This window comes from Leiobunum rupestre, chromosome 9 (assembly GCF_980474605.1).
Source record: "Leiobunum rupestre chromosome 9, qqLeiRupe1.1.hap1, whole genome shotgun sequence".
Classification (NCBI taxonomy): Eukaryota; Metazoa; Arthropoda; class Arachnida; order Opiliones; family Sclerosomatidae; genus Leiobunum; species Leiobunum rupestre.
The window spans coordinates 10,015,503-10,034,515 of NC_143392.1; the positions used below are offsets into that span (position 1 = coordinate 10,015,503).

Genomic DNA, 19,013 nt, shown 5'->3' on the forward strand with positions numbered 1-19,013 from the left:
GGCTACGATAACTAAGTGCCGCACTTATGTATTACTTCTGGACATACACGGCTTCGATAAATAAGTGCCGCACTTATTTATTACTTCTGGACATACACGACTTCGATAAATAAGTGCTGCACTTATTTATTACTTCTGGCCATACACGGCTTTGATAAATAAGTGCCGCACTTATGTATTACTTCTGGACATACACGGCTTCGATAACTAAGTGCCACACTTATTTATTACTTCTGGACATACACGACTTCGATAAGAAAGTGCCACATTTATTTATTACTTCTGGACATACACGGCTTCGATAAGTAAGTTCCACACTTATTTATTACTTCTGGCCATACACGGATTCGATAAATAAGTTCCACACTTATTTATTACTTCTGGCCATACACGGATTCGATAAGAAAGTGCCCACTTATTTTGACTTCTGACCATACACGGCTTCGATAAGAAAGTGCCACACTTATTTATTACTTCTGGCTATACACGGCTTCGATAAGAAAGTGCCATACCAGGCCTTTAAACACGCCATACCTTGGAGTAGAAAAGTTGACTTCTCTACTCCAAGGCCATACTATCGCAGTCTGTGTTGTGTACACCATGGAGGAATAGTGTACACATTTCATTGGACGAACCTTTACTCTGAACGTTTGACGGGAAGGGGAAAGACAATTTTCGAATTTTCCCCTTCCGACGGCAGCAGGCGCTAAAGCTCTCTCTTCTCTCTCGTTCCGTGCCGTCAAATTCAAGTTAACCGATACTGCTCTGCGTGATTTGAGCCTGGAAGTGCGACTTTGTCACCACTACTAGGTAACTGTTTCCCCTTTTCTTCTTCTCCGCACCTTTCATTTAGAGGTTACTTCGTCGGACTCTCTAGAATTTCAAACAGAAAATTCACCTTCCTCGAGTCATTACGAGCACTATCAGCTACCCTTATTATCTTTCTCCGTTTTCTCCGCAGAACTTTTTTATAGGTTAACCGATATTGCTCTTCGGAATTTGGTGTGGATATTTGGACATCTACGATTCCTAATGCAGTCATTGATTTCCTGGGTGTGCGAGTCATTATATGATATTGGAAATTGGACGGTATTGGTCTTTTTCATGCGGTATGTGTCACAACGTCAACAGGAAGTCTACGAGTCGTCCACTACAAGATGTCGAATATAGCTATTCTACGGTATCTTCATCAAGGGCGAGCGTTAAAGATGCGGCAAGTATGTCGTAAGCGAGAAAAATACAAATACCCTCTGTAGATATTTCTTTCATTAAACGTCTAACTCGCTGTTGTAACTACTTAATTTATATTATTCTGAATAAATTAAACTCTGTTGTTTCGTCTCAATTATTTTAATTAAAATTAAAATAATATACCGGGCGGGATTGAACCGGGATTACGTTTTTAGTAAATAACTCTGAATTGCGGAGATATCTTTGAGGGTCATCTCGCGAAATTAATACCACTAGGGACAATTCTTCCGAGGAGAGGTATATTTTGGCTTGCCAACTTGTTATTTTTAAAATCCCCCCTTTCGTTAAGTTAGACGCTCGGGTTGATAAATGCCACACAAAACGCGTCTGAATGTCAAATTTGAAAAGTAAATACCTGCAGAAAGACAACTCTTATTTCTAATAGCCAGTTTAAAGTTCTGATGAATCATTTTGCAAAGATAAGTGTTAATTTTAAGTTTAAAAGCGATAAAATTGTGAATAAGCATTGGCTACGGTGCTAAGGGCTCGCGTCGGAGATTTCTCTCGCGTGGTTCTAAGTTAAACAAGTTCGCCTCGAAGAAGGCGATAATATTATTTCGTGCCTGTATTCCATTTAAGCAGGTAGCAGAAAACCTTAAATTTGAGTGAAATATTACTTCTGGACATACACAACTTCGATAAGAAAGTGCCGCACTTATTTATTACTTCTGGACATACACGGCTACGATAACTAAGTGCCGCACTTATGTATTACTTCTGGACATACACGGCTTCGATAAATAAGTGCCGCACTTATTTATTACTTCTGGACATACACGACTTCGATAAATAAGTGCTGCACTTATTTATTACTTCTGGCCATACACGGCTTTGATAAATAAGTGCCGCACTTATGTATTACTTCTGGACATACACGGCTTCGATAACTAAGTGCCACACTTATTTATTACTTCTGGACATACACGACTTCGATAAGAAAGTGCCACATTTATTTATTACTTCTGGACATACACGGCTTCGATAAGTAAGTTCCACACTTATTTATTACTTCTGGCCATACACGGATTCGATAAATAAGTTCCACACTTATTTATTACTTCTGGCCATACACGGATTCGATAAGAAAGTGCCCACTTATTTTGACTTCTGACCATACACGGCTTCGATAAGAAAGTGCCACACTTATTTATTACTTCTGGCTATACACGGCTTCGATAAGAAAGTGCCATACCAGGCCTTTAAACACGCCATACCTTGGAGTAGAAAAGTTGACTTCTCTACTCCAAGGCCATACTATCGCAGTCTGTGTTGTGTACACCATGGAGGAATAGTGTACACATTTCATTGGACGAACCTTTACTCTGAACGTTTGACGGGAAGGGGAAAGACAATTTTCGAATTTTCCCCTTCCGACGGCAGCAGGCGCTAAAGCTCTCTCTTCTCTCTCGTTCCGTGCCGTCAAATTCAAGTTAACCGATACTGCTCTGCGTGATTTGAGCCTGGAAGTGCGACTTTGTCACCACTACTAGGTAACTGTTTCCCCTTTTCTTCTTCTCCGCACCTTTCATTTAGAGGTTACTTCGTCGGACTCTCTAGAATTTCAAACAGAAAATTCACCTTCCTCGAGTCATTACGAGCACTATCAGCTACCCTTATTATCTTTCTCCGTTTTCTCCGCAGAACTTTTTTATAGGTTAACCGATATTGCTCTTCGGAATTTGGTGTGGATATTTGGACATCTACGATTCCTAATGCAGTCATTGATTTCCTGGGTGTGCGAGTCATTATATGATATTGGAAATTGGACGGTATTGGTCTTTTTCATGCGGTATGTGTCACAACGTCAACAGGAAGTCTACGAGTCGTCCACTACAAGATGTCGAATATAGCTATTCTACGGTATCTTCATCAAGGGCGAGCGTTAAAGATGCGGCAAGTATGTCGTAAGCGAGAAAAATACAAATACCCTCTGTAGATATTTCTTTCATTAAACGTCTAACTCGCTGTTGTAACTACTTAATTTATATTATTCTGAATAAATTAAACTCTGTTGTTTCGTCTCAATTATTTTAATTAAAATTAAAATAATATACCGGGCGGGATTGAACCGGGATTACGTTTTTAGTAAATAACTCTGAATTGCGGAGATATCTTTGAGGGTCATCTCGCGAAATTAATACCACTAGGGACAATTCTTCCGAGGAGAGGTATATTTTGGCTTGCCAACTTGTTATTTTTAAAATCCCCCCTTTCGTTAAGTTAGACGCTCGGGTTGATAAATGCCACACAAAACGCGTCTGAATGTCAAATTTGAAAAGTAAATACCTGCAGAAAGACAACTCTTATTTCTAATAGCCAGTTTAAAGTTCTGATGAATCATTTTGCAAAGATAAGTGTTAATTTTAAGTTTAAAAGCGATAAAATTGTGAATAAGCATTGGCTACGGTGCTAAGGGCTCGCGTCGGAGATTTCTCTCGCGTGGTTCTAAGTTAAACAAGTTCGCCTCGAAGAAGGCGATAATATTATTTCGTGCCTGTATTCCATTTAAGCAGGTAGCAGAAAACCTTAAATTTGAGTGAAATATTACTTCTGGACATACACAACTTCGATAAGAAAGTGCCGCACTTATTTATTACTTCTGGACATACACGGCTACGATAACTAAGTGCCGCACTTATGTATTACTTCTGGACATACACGGCTTCGATAAATAAGTGCCGCACTTATTTATTACTTCTGGACATACACGACTTCGATAAATAAGTGCTGCACTTATTTATTACTTCTGGCCATACACGGCTTTGATAAATAAGTGCCGCACTTATGTATTACTTCTGGACATACACGGCTTCGATAACTAAGTGCCACACTTATTTATTACTTCTGGACATACACGACTTCGATAAGAAAGTGCCACATTTATTTATTACTTCTGGACATACACGGCTTCGATAAGTAAGTTCCACACTTATTTATTACTTCTGGCCATACACGGATTCGATAAATAAGTTCCACACTTATTTATTACTTCTGGCCATACACGGATTCGATAAGAAAGTGCCCACTTATTTTGACTTCTGACCATACACGGCTTCGATAAGAAAGTGCCACACTTATTTATTACTTCTGGCTATACACGGCTTCGATAAGAAAGTGCCATACCAGGCCTTTAAACACGCCATACCTTGGAGTAGAAAAGTTGACTTCTCTACTCCAAGGCCATACTATCGCAGTCTGTGTTGTGTACACCATGGAGGAATAGTGTACACATTTCATTGGACGAACCTTTACTCTGAACGTTTGACGGGAAGGGGAAAGACAATTTTCGAATTTTCCCCTTCCGACGGCAGCAGGCGCTAAAGCTCTCTCTTCTCTCTCGTTCCGTGCCGTCAAATTCAAGTTAACCGATACTGCTCTGCGTGATTTGAGCCTGGAAGTGCGACTTTGTCACCACTACTAGGTAACTGTTTCCCCTTTTCTTCTTCTCCGCACCTTTCATTTAGAGGTTACTTCGTCGGACTCTCTAGAATTTCAAACAGAAAATTCACCTTCCTCGAGTCATTACGAGCACTATCAGCTACCCTTATTATCTTTCTCCGTTTTCTCCGCAGAACTTTTTTATAGGTTAACCGATATTGCTCTTCGGAATTTGGAGCAGTAAGTGCGCCTTTGCAACCGCTACGAGGTGACTGATTTACAGTTTTCTCCGCCACTTCTCTTCCAGAGAGGTTACCCGTAGACCTCTCTACAATGTTGAACGTTTCTCTCCCGCCTTTACGGGCACTAATAGCTAACAATCTATTTGTTCCACTATTGAGTAAACGCAAAATTTCTTGCCCCCCCCCCCTCATATAGTGGGTCACGAAATAAAAAAGGTTCGCGCACGGGTTTGTGCGCATTCATAATGCATTTCGCTAAATTTATATCAGAAATGCACAGTTGAGGACGTAGCCTTTAGGAGGTGCAGATTTTGAATACCTACCTCTTATGGGGACCTTATGATAAGCTTATGATATTGTCTATGATCAAATGCAAAAAAGTTAGTTTTTGCGTCGTCCTCCACCCCATGTTAAAGCGCGCTACTAGCTGGCGATACCGGTGGCGCCATCTCTTATCGGGATACTATGGACATTTTCCCGCCAAAAAAAATAAATACGGCTTTTTGAAAGAAAAACGTCCCTTTATCACTCTCTGGTGATACCGACAAGATATTTAACTGCTGACCGGAAGAAAAAAATAAAAGTTTGAACGATCTACTTGAAGCAGATCGAAGTAAATACGCCGTGTGGCCAGCTTTGACCAGGCTTCGAGCTTAGGAAATATAGTGCCATCTGCCTTAATATCGGTCAAATAAATATGTGAAGAAATAGCGGACGACTTTTGAATTTCTATGTTTTTCGGTTGAACAGAGATAATTTTGAACGAGCAGACAACTTTCATATATTTAATTTAAAACCCGGTCGGAAGGCGGCGATACTTATGAACCAAATTTAAACTATGCACGAAGCATATTACCATAGACAGGGTTAGCAGAGAACTATCCAATCCGGTTAAAAACACCCGGATTTATCCACTAAAAAATCGACCTAAAAATTAAGGATTTTTCCAAGGAGAGTCTACTCTCCATGGACAGGCCCAACTTTTTGGTGACTTGCCAGCATGCAAACTCTGTAACCATGAGGTCGAACCGTCGAAGACCTAAGTCACATCCTTTTGACTTGTCCAGCTTTAGAGAACCATCCGGGAGTTTCGGAATGGCGGATATATATATATATATATATATATATATATATATATATATATATATATATTATGCTTACATGCTTATTTTGAATTGGGTTTTTGGCGTGCTTTATTTCTGCTGTAAAATTCTGGATTGTGTTTTTGGTATTTCCTGGATTTTATTCGATGCTGGTTTTGTGTATGTATTTTTTTATTTTTTTCAACTGTGCTGACAGTGCTCCTCGTTTGTGAGTGAGCCGCCCTGTTCCACAAGGGTTGTCAACAAATAAATCTTAAAACCATAGAAATCTCATATGGGATTTCTATGCTTAAAACTTAAATCTTATTTGAACGTGAACGCTCGAGCTTCTCTGTGAAACTACGCCGGAAATCGACTTCAGCGACGCCGAGTTTGTCCACATTTAACTAAAATTACCCATGATTTTCCTATTCCCAGTATTAACGCGTGCTTTTTAAAGTCTAAACAGTGAGTCCCTTTAGATTCTTGGTCCATGGTTCTTGATTCTTTGTTTGAACGAAGTCACCGCTATTGCCATCTATTTATATTAAGTAAAACAATTATTTTAGATTTTGTGTTAATAGATGGCGACGGTGGTGTGATTTTTAATATTTCGTTTGGAACGCCCATTTATTTGACCATTGCCTATGCCCATGGGTGTTTAATCCATGCTATGCCTATTGTTGCCAAATGAGTCCAGAAATACGTATTTTTAGTGTTTTGAATTCTTACTTTGAATAGAAATATATGTTTATTAATTATGTTTTCGAGCTTTACATCCTAAAGTTTTTGTTGAACTTTAAGTTATCGCGTAAAAGTTGTTTAAATCATGAAGTACTTAGGTTTGAAACTTTAGCTTCTGAACTCCATGGCTACGCGTACGTGGGCAGGGTTTTCGGAAGAAGAACTCAAACTACTTAAAAACGACTTAGGCGTAGATAATGGGGCTATAAATCTGAAAAATACACCAAGCAAAACTGAAAATAATGAAGAAAAGCAAAAAAGTGAGATAAAAGTTATAAAAAGCTTTGACAAAACTGGTAAGCGTTGTTATACATTTCAAGTATAAAACCTTCATATTGCACCTCTAACAACACTTGACCATTTAGGGAGAAAGAGAAATGCAGCTAGAAATGAGCTCCGAAAAGCAAATTCTTTAAGGAAGATGGAATCTTCATTAATTAACTTAGAAGTTCAAGCCCCTGAAGACGAATGTTTATCAAAATTTTCTACCCAAAATCAATCGGCAAGCTTAGAACGTAGCAATTCAGCGGGAAATGCTGTCCTTAGAGTAGATTCTGAAACATTGACTTACGAAATAATGCCTTTGCAAGATAAAAAAACGTCCATATGCAACAATGATTCAATGAACAACGTCCAAAATGAAAATGGTGTTACTGCTCCAGTTGTTGATAGAAGTACTATAAATGAAATCAACTCTACAACTACGACAATTAGGTAGATTTCCACTCATTTATTTCACAATTTTTATCTAAAATTTTCCTATTTTCAGTGATTTAAATTCATTTGAACAAAGGCAAAAGCATTTGGAAGCGGCTAATGCTAAGAGACGGGAGCTACTGTTACAAGCTATTGATGACAGGTAGTGTTGTAGACTCTTTGAATCTCTTAAATGTTGTACTGATTGAGAGTTGCTAAAAGGAAAAAGAGGACGGAAGAGGAGGGAAAAAAAATCTGCAAAGTGCAAGCTGATCTTGGAAAATTAGATAGTATGCTTAGTAACGACGTTGGAATCCTTCGAAAAGAGATAGAAATGGCTAGTTTAGACTTCTTTGAAGCTCAGTAAGCCAGGGTTGATGCGTTACTTACTTTCGTAATAAGGTTTAAAGAGAACGTGAAACTTTTACAGAAAAAGATATGACAAAGCAGAGAAAGAGTTTGTTGAGTCAAAATTGTTGTTGTTTCAAAAAATGGAAAGGAAAGAAAGACTGACCGAGCATCTTTGCACAATTATAGAACAAAATGAAGCTCGTAAAGCCCGCAAACTAGGAGAATTAATGCACGAATTAGATCTAGGTGAGCTTTACGAGGAATGTAGAGCTAACGGTATGAATATGGTGAGTATTTTAAGCTAATATTAATGTAAAAGTAGCTAAATCCAGTTCCGTTTCTATTAGGTATTGCCTCAACTCTGTGCCTTAAACAATGTAACTTACAATACCACGTTCAATACAATAAAACCACCTCTTCACACTCCATCGGATATTATATCTATAATTCCTCACGAGAAATCCAACGATAATAGCAAAAAACTAACTCAAGAACAGTTACCTCCTCCCGATGAGGTCTGAAACTGTGCCTCGGAATCTCAAAATGAAGTAATAAATCCCAAAAATGAATGTTTGAAAGAGACGCTCTCTCAATTTGTTACTATTAAAAGTTCATTACATATATGCAAGGTAGAAGTTAGATTTTCAAGGAAGAAAAAGAGTTTCACCGTTTTATTCTTGTAATAATTTTATTGCAAAAGACTGTTACTCCCCTCCAAAGAATAGTTTTTAACTATATTGTTGGTTTTAATTTTTAGGCTGGTTGTTTCTTCGCCCCAATATTTAATTTTTACAAAATTGTTTTTCTGGCGTACATTTATACAAAAGTGGCAATATAATATTGTTCTTATAATTACATATCGTTGCTTTAATAAATTTTTTATGCTTAATTTAATATTTTTGTGTTATGCGAATACTTTTATGTTTAGAGAAAAAGTGGATGAGTGTCACAACTTAGCGCTTCTCATCCAAAGATTTCAGTTTTTAAATAAAGACATATATGACTGTTTTCGAAAGAAAACCATTCCGGAACGAAAACTATCCCGATGCTCCCTTTGGTTCCTAAAACCGCCGCTTGAGGAAAATTGGAATAACGCCCATTGGTATATGGAATCATATAGCGCTCAAAATTTAAAGCACGTATAAGCTTTGAGCTTAGGAAATATAGCGCCATCTGCCTTAATATCCGTCAAATAGCAAACAACTTATGAATTTCTATGTTTTTCGGTTGAATCTAGGTTCAACTTTCAGCTGCTGTTGTGCAGAGATAATTTTGAACCTGCAGGCAGCTTTCATATATTCAATTTTCAACGCGGTCGGTAGGCGGCGATACTTATGACCAAAATTTAAACTACGCACGAAGCCTATAGTTATTATCATTATTATGATGTGAAATCATAAAAATTATAAAAATAGCCTCCACTTAGTTATTTAAAAACTCTTTTTTCCCTTATGCAGCACACTAAGGACTTATTTCTGCACGAACCATTTCTTCTCCTGAAATTTATTTTGAAGAATTAACTGGAGCATGATATAGAATGTGTCTCAAGAACCAGTCTAGGAATATATTTCGGGGGTGGGGTCGGAATAATGTAGAAGGGAATTTGGTGTATATAGCTGAAAGCCTTCACACCATGTGCGCCAAATTTTACGTGTTAAACAATATCCAAGAAATGTCAAAAAAAAAAACTGTACAACATAAAAGTCAATCGACAAAGGTTCTCACACAGGGTTAGAGTTATGGACGAATGGCACAAGTGGCCTCAATCACAACATGGGACCCAGCGTGGATCCCCGTTAGTACGGCAACCAATGTTTCGGGAAGACCCTTCTGACGTAAGGTAAACCTGAGTAGGTTCCGAGCAGCTGCATTGGAAGGGCAGTCAAAAAGGATATGGGAGGCATCCTCACGCGCGCCACACCAAATACAGGAGTCGGGGGGGGGGGGGCTCAGCCGAAAACGATGTAATAATCCCTGCAAGACTGTCCGCCAATTCGTTTCCCGGTATTCGCACATGTGCCGGACACCACAACATAGTTACGCGACTAGAGTACTCGTCACAGAGGGCATTAATTAGTTGAACCACTGGATCAGGAGAGCGCGAAAAAAGTTGCTTAAGGGCGCTTTTTGAATCCGAGCAGATTAGTAGCGGCCCGTGGAGATAATACGATGGAAAGAGCCATTTGGATAGCAAACAACTCAATCCTATTGACGGGGTGCCCGGAATCCAAGAACGATTTCGCACCGACTTTCAGAGCTGGAATCGCGAAAGCCGCACCTGCCACTCCCTAGTCTGGCACGAGTGAGCCGTCAGTGTATATCACCGTCGCGTTCTTGGCGTAAGGTTCGAGAGTCGGGAAGAAAAGCTGGCGGAGTGCGTTCGAACTATGATCCTCTTTGGGAGCTGTGAGCCACGGTGGCACAATCGTCGCTGTTGGAGGTTCCCATGGCGGGGTTGACTTGAGGGGAATGTGCCGCCTGGTAGAGTGGAATAGCCAGGTTAGATTGTGAACCGGAGCCAATCGCCACGCCCGGAGAAGAAAGAGGAGCCTGCCCAGAGGAAAGTGGTGCTCGAAGATCTCCAGGGGAGCAAGTGTCTTCCTTATGAGAGCTGGATAGAAATCAGGAGTATCAACTGCTCCGCATGGAGCCAAAGTGAGTAAGTCTAAGAGGTCTCTCCTAGAACTCAGCGGTTGAAGAGCTGCCTCGGCTTCCATCAACCTGATAGGCGTAGATGGCGGAACTCCTAAAATCACTTGAAGAGCCGCATTTTGGACGTTATCCAACTTGGCGAGCAGGGCTGCCGACGCTGACGCATAGAGAGGGCTGGAATAGTCCAATCGAGAGCGGGTTAGGTGGGTGTATAGAAGCCGTAGAACAACACGCAAGAGGTTTAAACGCTTCACCGAAGATGAAATGAAGGACTCGATATGTGGTTTCCAGGAAAAGCACTCATCAATTACTACTTCTATGTACCTGTAGGAAGGTACGCGTGTCAGGAGGGTGATTCCTAGGTTGAGAGTGAGACCTAGTCTGATCTGTTTCACTTTGGAGATGGCCATGTACTGACATTTGAGTGGCTGGAAGTTGAGGCCGCATGTGACTCCGTAGGCTGAAATATTACCCAGAGCGATTTGCATAGTCTCGTACAGAATCTGGTATTTTATCATTTCATTGTTATCTACACTAATAGATGGCGGTACTGTGCTTAAGAAAAAGGTCCTAAATCACGTTCACGGAAACGCAATTTTGTACTTTTTTCATTACAATACCGCCATCTACTGGAATAAATGAAAACTAAAAAAAGGATACTGCACAAAACACCAACTTTCCATAACGGTAACTGTTGCTGTAATGAGCAGTTGGCGTTGTGCGATGCTCATAATCCCAACTCAATTCCCAGTTACAGCGGCAGTTGGTGTTGTGGGATGCTCATAAACCCAACTCAATTCTGAGATACAGTGCCAACTGCTAAAACGTCTCCGTGGCAGAGGTAAAACCATAGATATATGAAACGTATATAAAGGTTGAGATAAAATATTTCAAAGGGAGTCAATACGAAGGTGACAGCTAGCAGAAACGCGTAATTTCTGCAGGCTATCCTTATAAGGCGCTATCTATCGGTAAGAAAGCTCGTGCTATCGTCGCGAGAGCCATTGTCTCCTGCTTTAAAATTATACTAAAAGTCACCAACAGATGGTGTCTAAAGACTACGGCCTGCGGAAAGGTCAAGCACTTAGTACTAAAATGCAAAGAGAGCTCGCGCTCTTGGTCACGTGCCTTCCTCGGCGTCTGCTAGGTGTCAATTCCGTATTTTATGTTAGGCTTAGACGCCCCGAAATTTATCTAGACCTTTATATACATTTCTTATATATATGGGTAAAACCAAGGAGGATAAAAGTGGGTACGCGCAGTGACGTAGCGGTGGGGGCGGTCCGCCCATGTTACCACCCGTTTGGGCGTGATTTGGGGGTGACAACCGACCGTGAAAAAAATAAAAACTTACACAAACTAGAGACTAGTAAATAGCACTCCATGATGAAGTGGGGTGGCAGAGTGGTTAGCACTTTCGCCTCGCAGCAAGAGGAGCCGGGTTCGATCCCAGCTTGTGGCACTGGGTGAAAACTCGGAACAACTCCTTCTGCGTTGAGTTTGCAAGTTCTCTCCCCACTGGGTTAAGGGGTTTTCCCTCGAGTTCTTCGGTTTCCCCTTCCATAAAAACTTGTTGAGGTTAACGGTAATAGTTAGTGTAGGGAGCTGTTGGCTCGCGTGGCATGCAGGGCTTGCCACCACCCTCCTACGCATTGTAACCCGGCCACCTGAATTAAAGGCTTCAAAAGTCGCTTGACGACTTAGGCCTAAGGTGGTGCCTTGGGTATTAGCCTAGCTGATTATTATGATTATGATTATTTATATCCGCCCCGGGTGTCACCCATGCTAGCTACGCCACTGGGTACACATTATTATATTCATGGTCGGCTCGTCTTCCTCCGTCTTCCACCAAAAGTTAAATATTTCTGCCACTAGATGGCATTCTGGTTTGAACTGAACTGGATCCCCCATTAAAATACGCGAGAGTCGGGTCGGGTTACAAAGGCTCTTATGCAGTGTAAAGAAAGGAGTGGAATCTCCTCTCTCGGGGCTTTGGGCAGTCACAAACATCACTGGTCATGCTAAAAAGAACTGCGTACGATGCTACAAATAGGCGTAGAAGGGGGGTCATTTCACACGGATATATAGCGGTTATTAGTATAGAATTCGTAAACCCAGGTGCGGGTGTAAACAGTTCAAACAAGGAACATTTTCCAACCCTTCGAAGAAATATCGAGAAGAAATCGGCTGACCTCTCTTACAGCAAAATTAAATAAACAAATATTGTGTGTCCCTCAGAACATTATTTTGTATTTGTTTTTAAGTTCATTATTTATCAGAGCCGAACAATTGATAAAGTCCGTGCTTTGTTTTAAAGCGGGTAAAATGACTTATTTTCTTTACGATAAATCAAAATCGAATATTATTATGAAATACATACTTTCGTACAATTATGAGAGGAATTCTGGAGGAAGGAATTAAATTTCGGCTCTCATATCTTTACTAGGTAGTTTCAATAGTTCGGTAACTTCCGTTTTTCTCTTACTGTAGTTTATCTAAACGCGACTAAAATACTGTACTTCAGACTATGTAATAATGATGTATATAAATTAATAAAATAAAATGAAAATATACTCCACAATAACAATGGGTCGATTGTGGCTCGTCAGATGTTTTTCCGAAACATTTCGTAATTTAGGAATCACACTTCCTCTTTTGGGATTCCCACGTTTCTCTCCTTAATTTGTTTGAGAAGTGTAGAAAAAAGTTACAATTAAAATGAACGTTGCGCGCACAGATTTAACTAAAGTTCCCAATATAGTAGTTCCCTATTGTAGTATTCTCCAAGATATGGAACTCGAAATTTAACTGTCATGACAGTTCCGAGTAAAAAGAACCAAATTCGATATTTAATCTGCTTCAAAACAAATCACGCATTAAATCAATTATTTGGTTCTGATAAATAACAAACTTCAAAAACCAAAATAATAAAAATTAATATTTTCACAGATGTAAAATATTTCTTTAATTTCAATGCAATTTTATTTCTTTTGTGAAAAGTGTGGAACAATGTTCTTGTTTCAATTATTTACACCTGGTATTACGAATTACATACTTATACTATTGGTAGCTTATTTGCAGCCCCATTTCAACCAGATATTTATTAGAATTTTATTTTGATTAAAAATTAAAACCAAAAAAATATTATCGTAAGGATGGGACACAGAGTAGTGGGAGTACTATAGGGGGGCATTGTATTATTTGGAATTACGAAAATTAACATATTTTAAAAGCAAATAAATCTTTTATATCATATTAAATATGTGATACTTCCTTTATAAATCAATTGTAAAAACTCATGCAGATTTAATACAATTTTAAAAACGTAACCTAAATATATATAAATAAGTAAACCAATAATAAATAAATACATATAATAATATAATATTAATAAATAATATAATAAATATAATCAAGTAAGGGTATTCTAGAATGCTCATAACCCCAACTCAAATCCGAGATACAGGGGCAGTTGGCGTTATGGTTTACTCATAATTCCAACTGCTAAAACATATTAATTCCTAAGAGTTAAAACTGAACCATGTAGGGATAACTATTTAATAATAATAATAATAATAATAATAATAATAATAATAATAATAATAATAATAATAATAATAATAATAATAATAATAATAATAATAATAATAATAATAATAATAATAATAATAATCGGCTAGGCTAATACCCAAGGCACCAACCTTAGGCCTAAGTCAGCAAGCGACTTTTAAAGCCATTAATTCAGGTGACCGGGTTACAATGCGTAGGAGGATGGTGACAAGCCCTTCGTGCCACGCGAGCCAACAGCTCCCTACACTAACTATTACCGTTAACCTCGACAAGTTTTTATGAAAGGGGAAACCGAAGAGCTTGGGGAAAACCCCTTAAACCAGTGGGGAGAGAACTTGCAAACTCAACGCGGAAGGAGTGGTTCCGAGTTTTCACCCACTGCCACAAACTGGGATCGAACCCAGCTCCTCTTGCTGCGAGGTGAAAGTGCTAAAATAATGATAAATAAAATCAATTCCGATATACAACAATAGAGAGGTTAAGCATGGGCCAATAAAAGATTTCATGAAATCTTTTATTGGCCCATGGGTTAAGCCACCGCTTAAAAAAATTGCAGGGGGAACTTGTAAGAGTGTAGTCGTACCGTTTTGCGTGCACAGTCTTCACCTTAGCTACAAGTTTTCATGGCAAATTTTGGCGATGGCTTAACCTCTCTAATTACCTGGGTAATCAAAGAATGTAGTAAAGAAACGATCTAATTACCCAACTTCCCATACGACAACTCAGGCTTTCCTAATACCAAATTTTTTACGGTGAAATAATTTGCATTGAAAATATTTAAAATCTAAATCTAATCAAAACGATTACTTTTTTGGACTTATTTTATTAGGTATTTCTTAAAATAATGTATTTTGGTTATGTTCAACAAAGAAGCCTAATTTTGTATTTCTTTTTACGTGAAATGAGGCACAAAGTTACCAAAAAAATCATGTTTTAATTAAAAAATTGAAACAGTGTTGCGCATGAAGATACAAATACTCTCTTAAGTATTTAGTAGATTTGGCATCTATTTTTGCTCCGGCCTACCTAAGCATGTGTCTCAAACGGCATGCCCGCAGGGATTACTATAATAATTGCGAGGTTTGTTACGCGTAAAAACTTGTTGAGGTTAGCGGTAATAGTACCTGCAGCGAGTAGTTGACTCGCGTGGTATGAAGGGCTCGCCACCACCCTCCTACGCAATGTAAGGCATAAGGTGGTGCCTTGGTTATTAGCCTAGCTAATTATTAAAGAAATTATTACCGTCATCCTATAAAAACTAAACTAGCTTTATATATTCTGAACAATTTAGATAAAATGAAATTTCTCACCTCCATTTCATGATCGATTACCGATGCGTCCTGCTCGATTATCGGGGCCTCCTGCTTGATTATCAGTGCGTCCTGCTCGTTTATCGGTGCCTTCTGCTCGATTGAGTCCATTATCGATGCCTCCTGCTCGATTATCGGTGCGTCCTGCTCGATTATCGGTGCCTCCTGCTCGATTATCAGTGCCTTCTGCTCGATTGAGTCGATTATCGGTGCGTCCTGCTCGATTGAGTCGATTATCGATGCCTCCTGCTCGATTATCGGTGCGTCCTGCTCGATTATCGATGCCTCCTGCTCGATTATCGGTGCGTCCTGCTCGATTATCGGTGTGTCCTGCTCGATTATCGGTGCATCCTGCTGGATTATCAGTGCGTCCTGCTCGATTATCGGTGCATCCTGCTGGATTATCAGTGCGTCCTGCTCGATTATCAGTGCGTCCTGCTCGGTGATCAGTGCCTCCTGCTCGTTTATCGGTGCCTTCTGCTCAAATGAGTCGATTATCGATGCCTCCTGCTCGATTATCAGTGCGTCCTGCTCGATTACAGGTGCGTCATGGTCTCGAGGTTACTTATTGATTAATGCATCATTTACATTGATAGCGATAGCGGATCGATGCACAGCTAATACCCAAATTTAAAGGGTCCCAATCGAGGTCTCGAGGTTACTTATTGATTGATGCATCATTTACATTGATCGCAATAAGGGATCGATGCACAGCTGATACCCAAATTTAAAGGGTCCCAATCGAGGTCTCGAGGTTACTTATTGATTGATGCATCATTTACATTGATCGTAATAAGGGATCGATGCACCGCTAATACCCAAATTTAAAGGGTCCCAATCGAGTTCTCGAGGTTACTTATTGATTGATGCATCATTTACATTGATCGCAATAAGGGATCGATGCACAGCTAATACCCAAATTTAAAGGGTCCCAATCGAGGTCTCGAGGTTACTTATTGATTGATGCATCATTTACATTGATCGCAATAAGGGATCGATGCACAGCTGATACCCAAATTTAAAGGGTCCCAATCAAGGTTTCGAGGTTACTTATTGATTGATGCATCATTTACATTGATCGTAATAAGGGATCGATGCACAGCTAATACCCAAATTTAAAGGGTCCCAATTGAGGTCTCGAGGTTACTTATTGATTGATGCATCATTTACATTGATCGCAATAAGGGATCGATGCACAGCTAATACCCAAATTTAAAGGGTCCCAATCGAGTTCTCGAGGTTACTTATTGATTGATGCATCATTTACATTGATCGTAATAAGGGATCGATGCACAGCTAATACCCAAATTTAAAGGGTCCCAATCGAGTTCTCGAGGTTACTTATTGATTGATGCATCATTTACATTGATCGTAATAAGGGATCGATGCACAGCTAATACCCAAATTTAAAGGGTCCCAATCGAGTTCTCGAGGTTACTTATTGATTGATGCATCATTTACATTGATCGCAATAAGGGATCGATGCACAGCTAATACCCAAATTTAAAGGGTCCCAATCGAGGTCTCGAGGTTACTTATTGATTGATGCATCATTTACATTGATCGCAATAAGGGATCGATGCACAGCTGATACCCAAATTTAAAGGGTCCCAATCGAGGTCTCGAGGTTACTTATTGATTGATGCATCATTTACATTGATCGTAATAAGGGATCGATGCACAGCTAATACCCAAATTTAAAGGGTACCAATCGAGGTCTCGAGGTTACTTATTGATTGATGCATCATTTACATTGATCGCAATAAGGGATCGATGCACAGCTAATACCCAAATTTAAAAGGTCTCAATCGAGGTCTCGGGGTGACTTATTGATTGATGCATCATTTACATTGATCGTAATAAGGGATCGATGCACAGCTAATACCCAAATTTAAAGGGTCCCAATCGAGGTCTCGAGGTTACTTATTGATTGATGCATCATTTACATTGATCGTAATAAGGGATCGATGCACCGCTAATACCCAAATTTAAAGGGTCCCAATCGAGGTCTCGAGGTTACTTATTGATTAATGCATCATTTACATTGATAGCGATAGCGGATCGATGCACAGCTAATACCCAAATTTAAAGGGTCCCAATCGAGGTCTCGAGGTTACTTATTGATTGATGCATCATTTACATTGATCGCAATAAGGGATCGATGCACAGCTGATACCCAAATTTAAAGGGTCCCAATCGAGGTCTCGAGGTTACTTATTGATTGATGCATCATTTACATTGATCGTAATAAGGGATCGATGCACCGCTAATACCCAAATTTAAAGGGTACCAATCGAGGTCTCGAGGTTACTTATTGATTGATGCATCATTTACATTGATCGCAATAAGGGATCGATGCACAGCTAATACCCAAATTTAAAGGGTCCCAATCGAGGTCTCGAGGTTACTTATTGATTAATGCATCATTTACATTGATAGCGATAGCGGATCGATGCACCGCTAATATCCAAATTTAAAGGGTCCCAATCAAGGTTTCGAGGTTACTTATTGATTAATGCATCATTTACATTGATAGCGATAGCGGATCGATGCACAGCTAATACCCAAATTTAAAGGGTCCCAATCGAGGTCTCGAGGTTACTTATTGATTGATGCATCATTTACATTGATCGTAATAAGGGATCGATGCACCGCTAATACCCAAATTTAAAGGGTCCCAATCGAGGTCTCGAGGTTACTTATTGATTGATGCATCATTTACATTGATCGTAATAAGGGATCGATGCACCGCTAATACCCAAATTTAAAGGGTCCCAATCGAGGTCTCGAGGTTACTTATTGATTAATGCATCATTTACATTGATCGCAATAAGGGATCGATGTACAGCTAATACCCAAATTTGAAGGATCCCAATGGCCCAAATTGATATATCTGATGCAAGACCTAGATATCACCATGAATTTATTCATTTTAATAATTCCATGAAAGAAGTAGAGAAGGAACGGCGGCGTCATGTTAAAAAACCTGTCGCAAAAAGCTTTAGAAATTCCCCCGTTTGTTCATTCCCCCCATACTTTTACCCGGCATCAAGTTTCGTATGCGCAACCCTCACGCGCATCCTACCTTATGTTATTGGTCTGAATGTCCGTATTCAATGCTCTTTAGTACAACTTATTTGTTTGGTCATCTACTGTAACTGTTTTTAAAATTTTAACGGATATTTTTTTCATGTGTAAGGCTTAGGTAGGTTAGGGCAAATTAAATTGCTGATTTAACTCTTAATTATATACATATATATATATATATAATTATTCATAAGCTAAACTTAAAACTATTTAAAAAAATGTAAATAAATTAGGCCTTTGCGCCTTGTGAAGCTCAACACAAACACGCGGAAGATATATTGTAATGTTTACAGCTGACTAGACTCCGCCTCGTGACGTAGTGCGCGTCGAATAAGCGCATTAAGGACGGAGTGCCCTGACCAAAAGGGGGTTGAAATGAGGGAAGACAACAAGATTTTCGGTACAGGCTTTCCTATTCTGGCCGCCGTTCCTTCTCTACTTCTTCCATGGTTATTCCAATGTATTTCCTTATTTATTAAATGCCGGCCTTACAAATATGATAGAAAAATGTGCACTCTATATATTGCTGATAGATTCGTCCATCTCGGACATAGGATCATTCTTTATAATTATCCAAAGTTAATTAAGTTTTTACCTCACATGATTCTATTTCAACTTACAAATTTGTAAAACTATGAAACCGATCGGGT

General features: G+C 39.3%; 1 protein-coding gene across 1 annotated transcript; it reads left to right on the forward strand.

Moving 5' to 3' along the window:
• The first annotated feature begins 6,616 nt into the window (after nucleotides 1-6,616).
• Nucleotides 6,617-8,636, forward strand: Gorab (Golgin, RAB6 interacting). Its single transcript, XM_090158319.1, has 6 exons — nucleotides 6,617-6,993; nucleotides 7,063-7,411; nucleotides 7,467-7,556; nucleotides 7,616-7,756; nucleotides 7,824-8,031; nucleotides 8,092-8,636. Exons 1-6 carry the CDS (start codon nucleotides 6,822-6,824, stop codon nucleotides 8,263-8,265), a joined length of 1,134 nt encoding a protein of 377 aa, XP_090014445.1. The 5' UTR covers nucleotides 6,617-6,821; the 3' UTR covers nucleotides 8,266-8,636.
• Nucleotides 8,637-19,013: the final 10,377 nt, after the last annotated feature.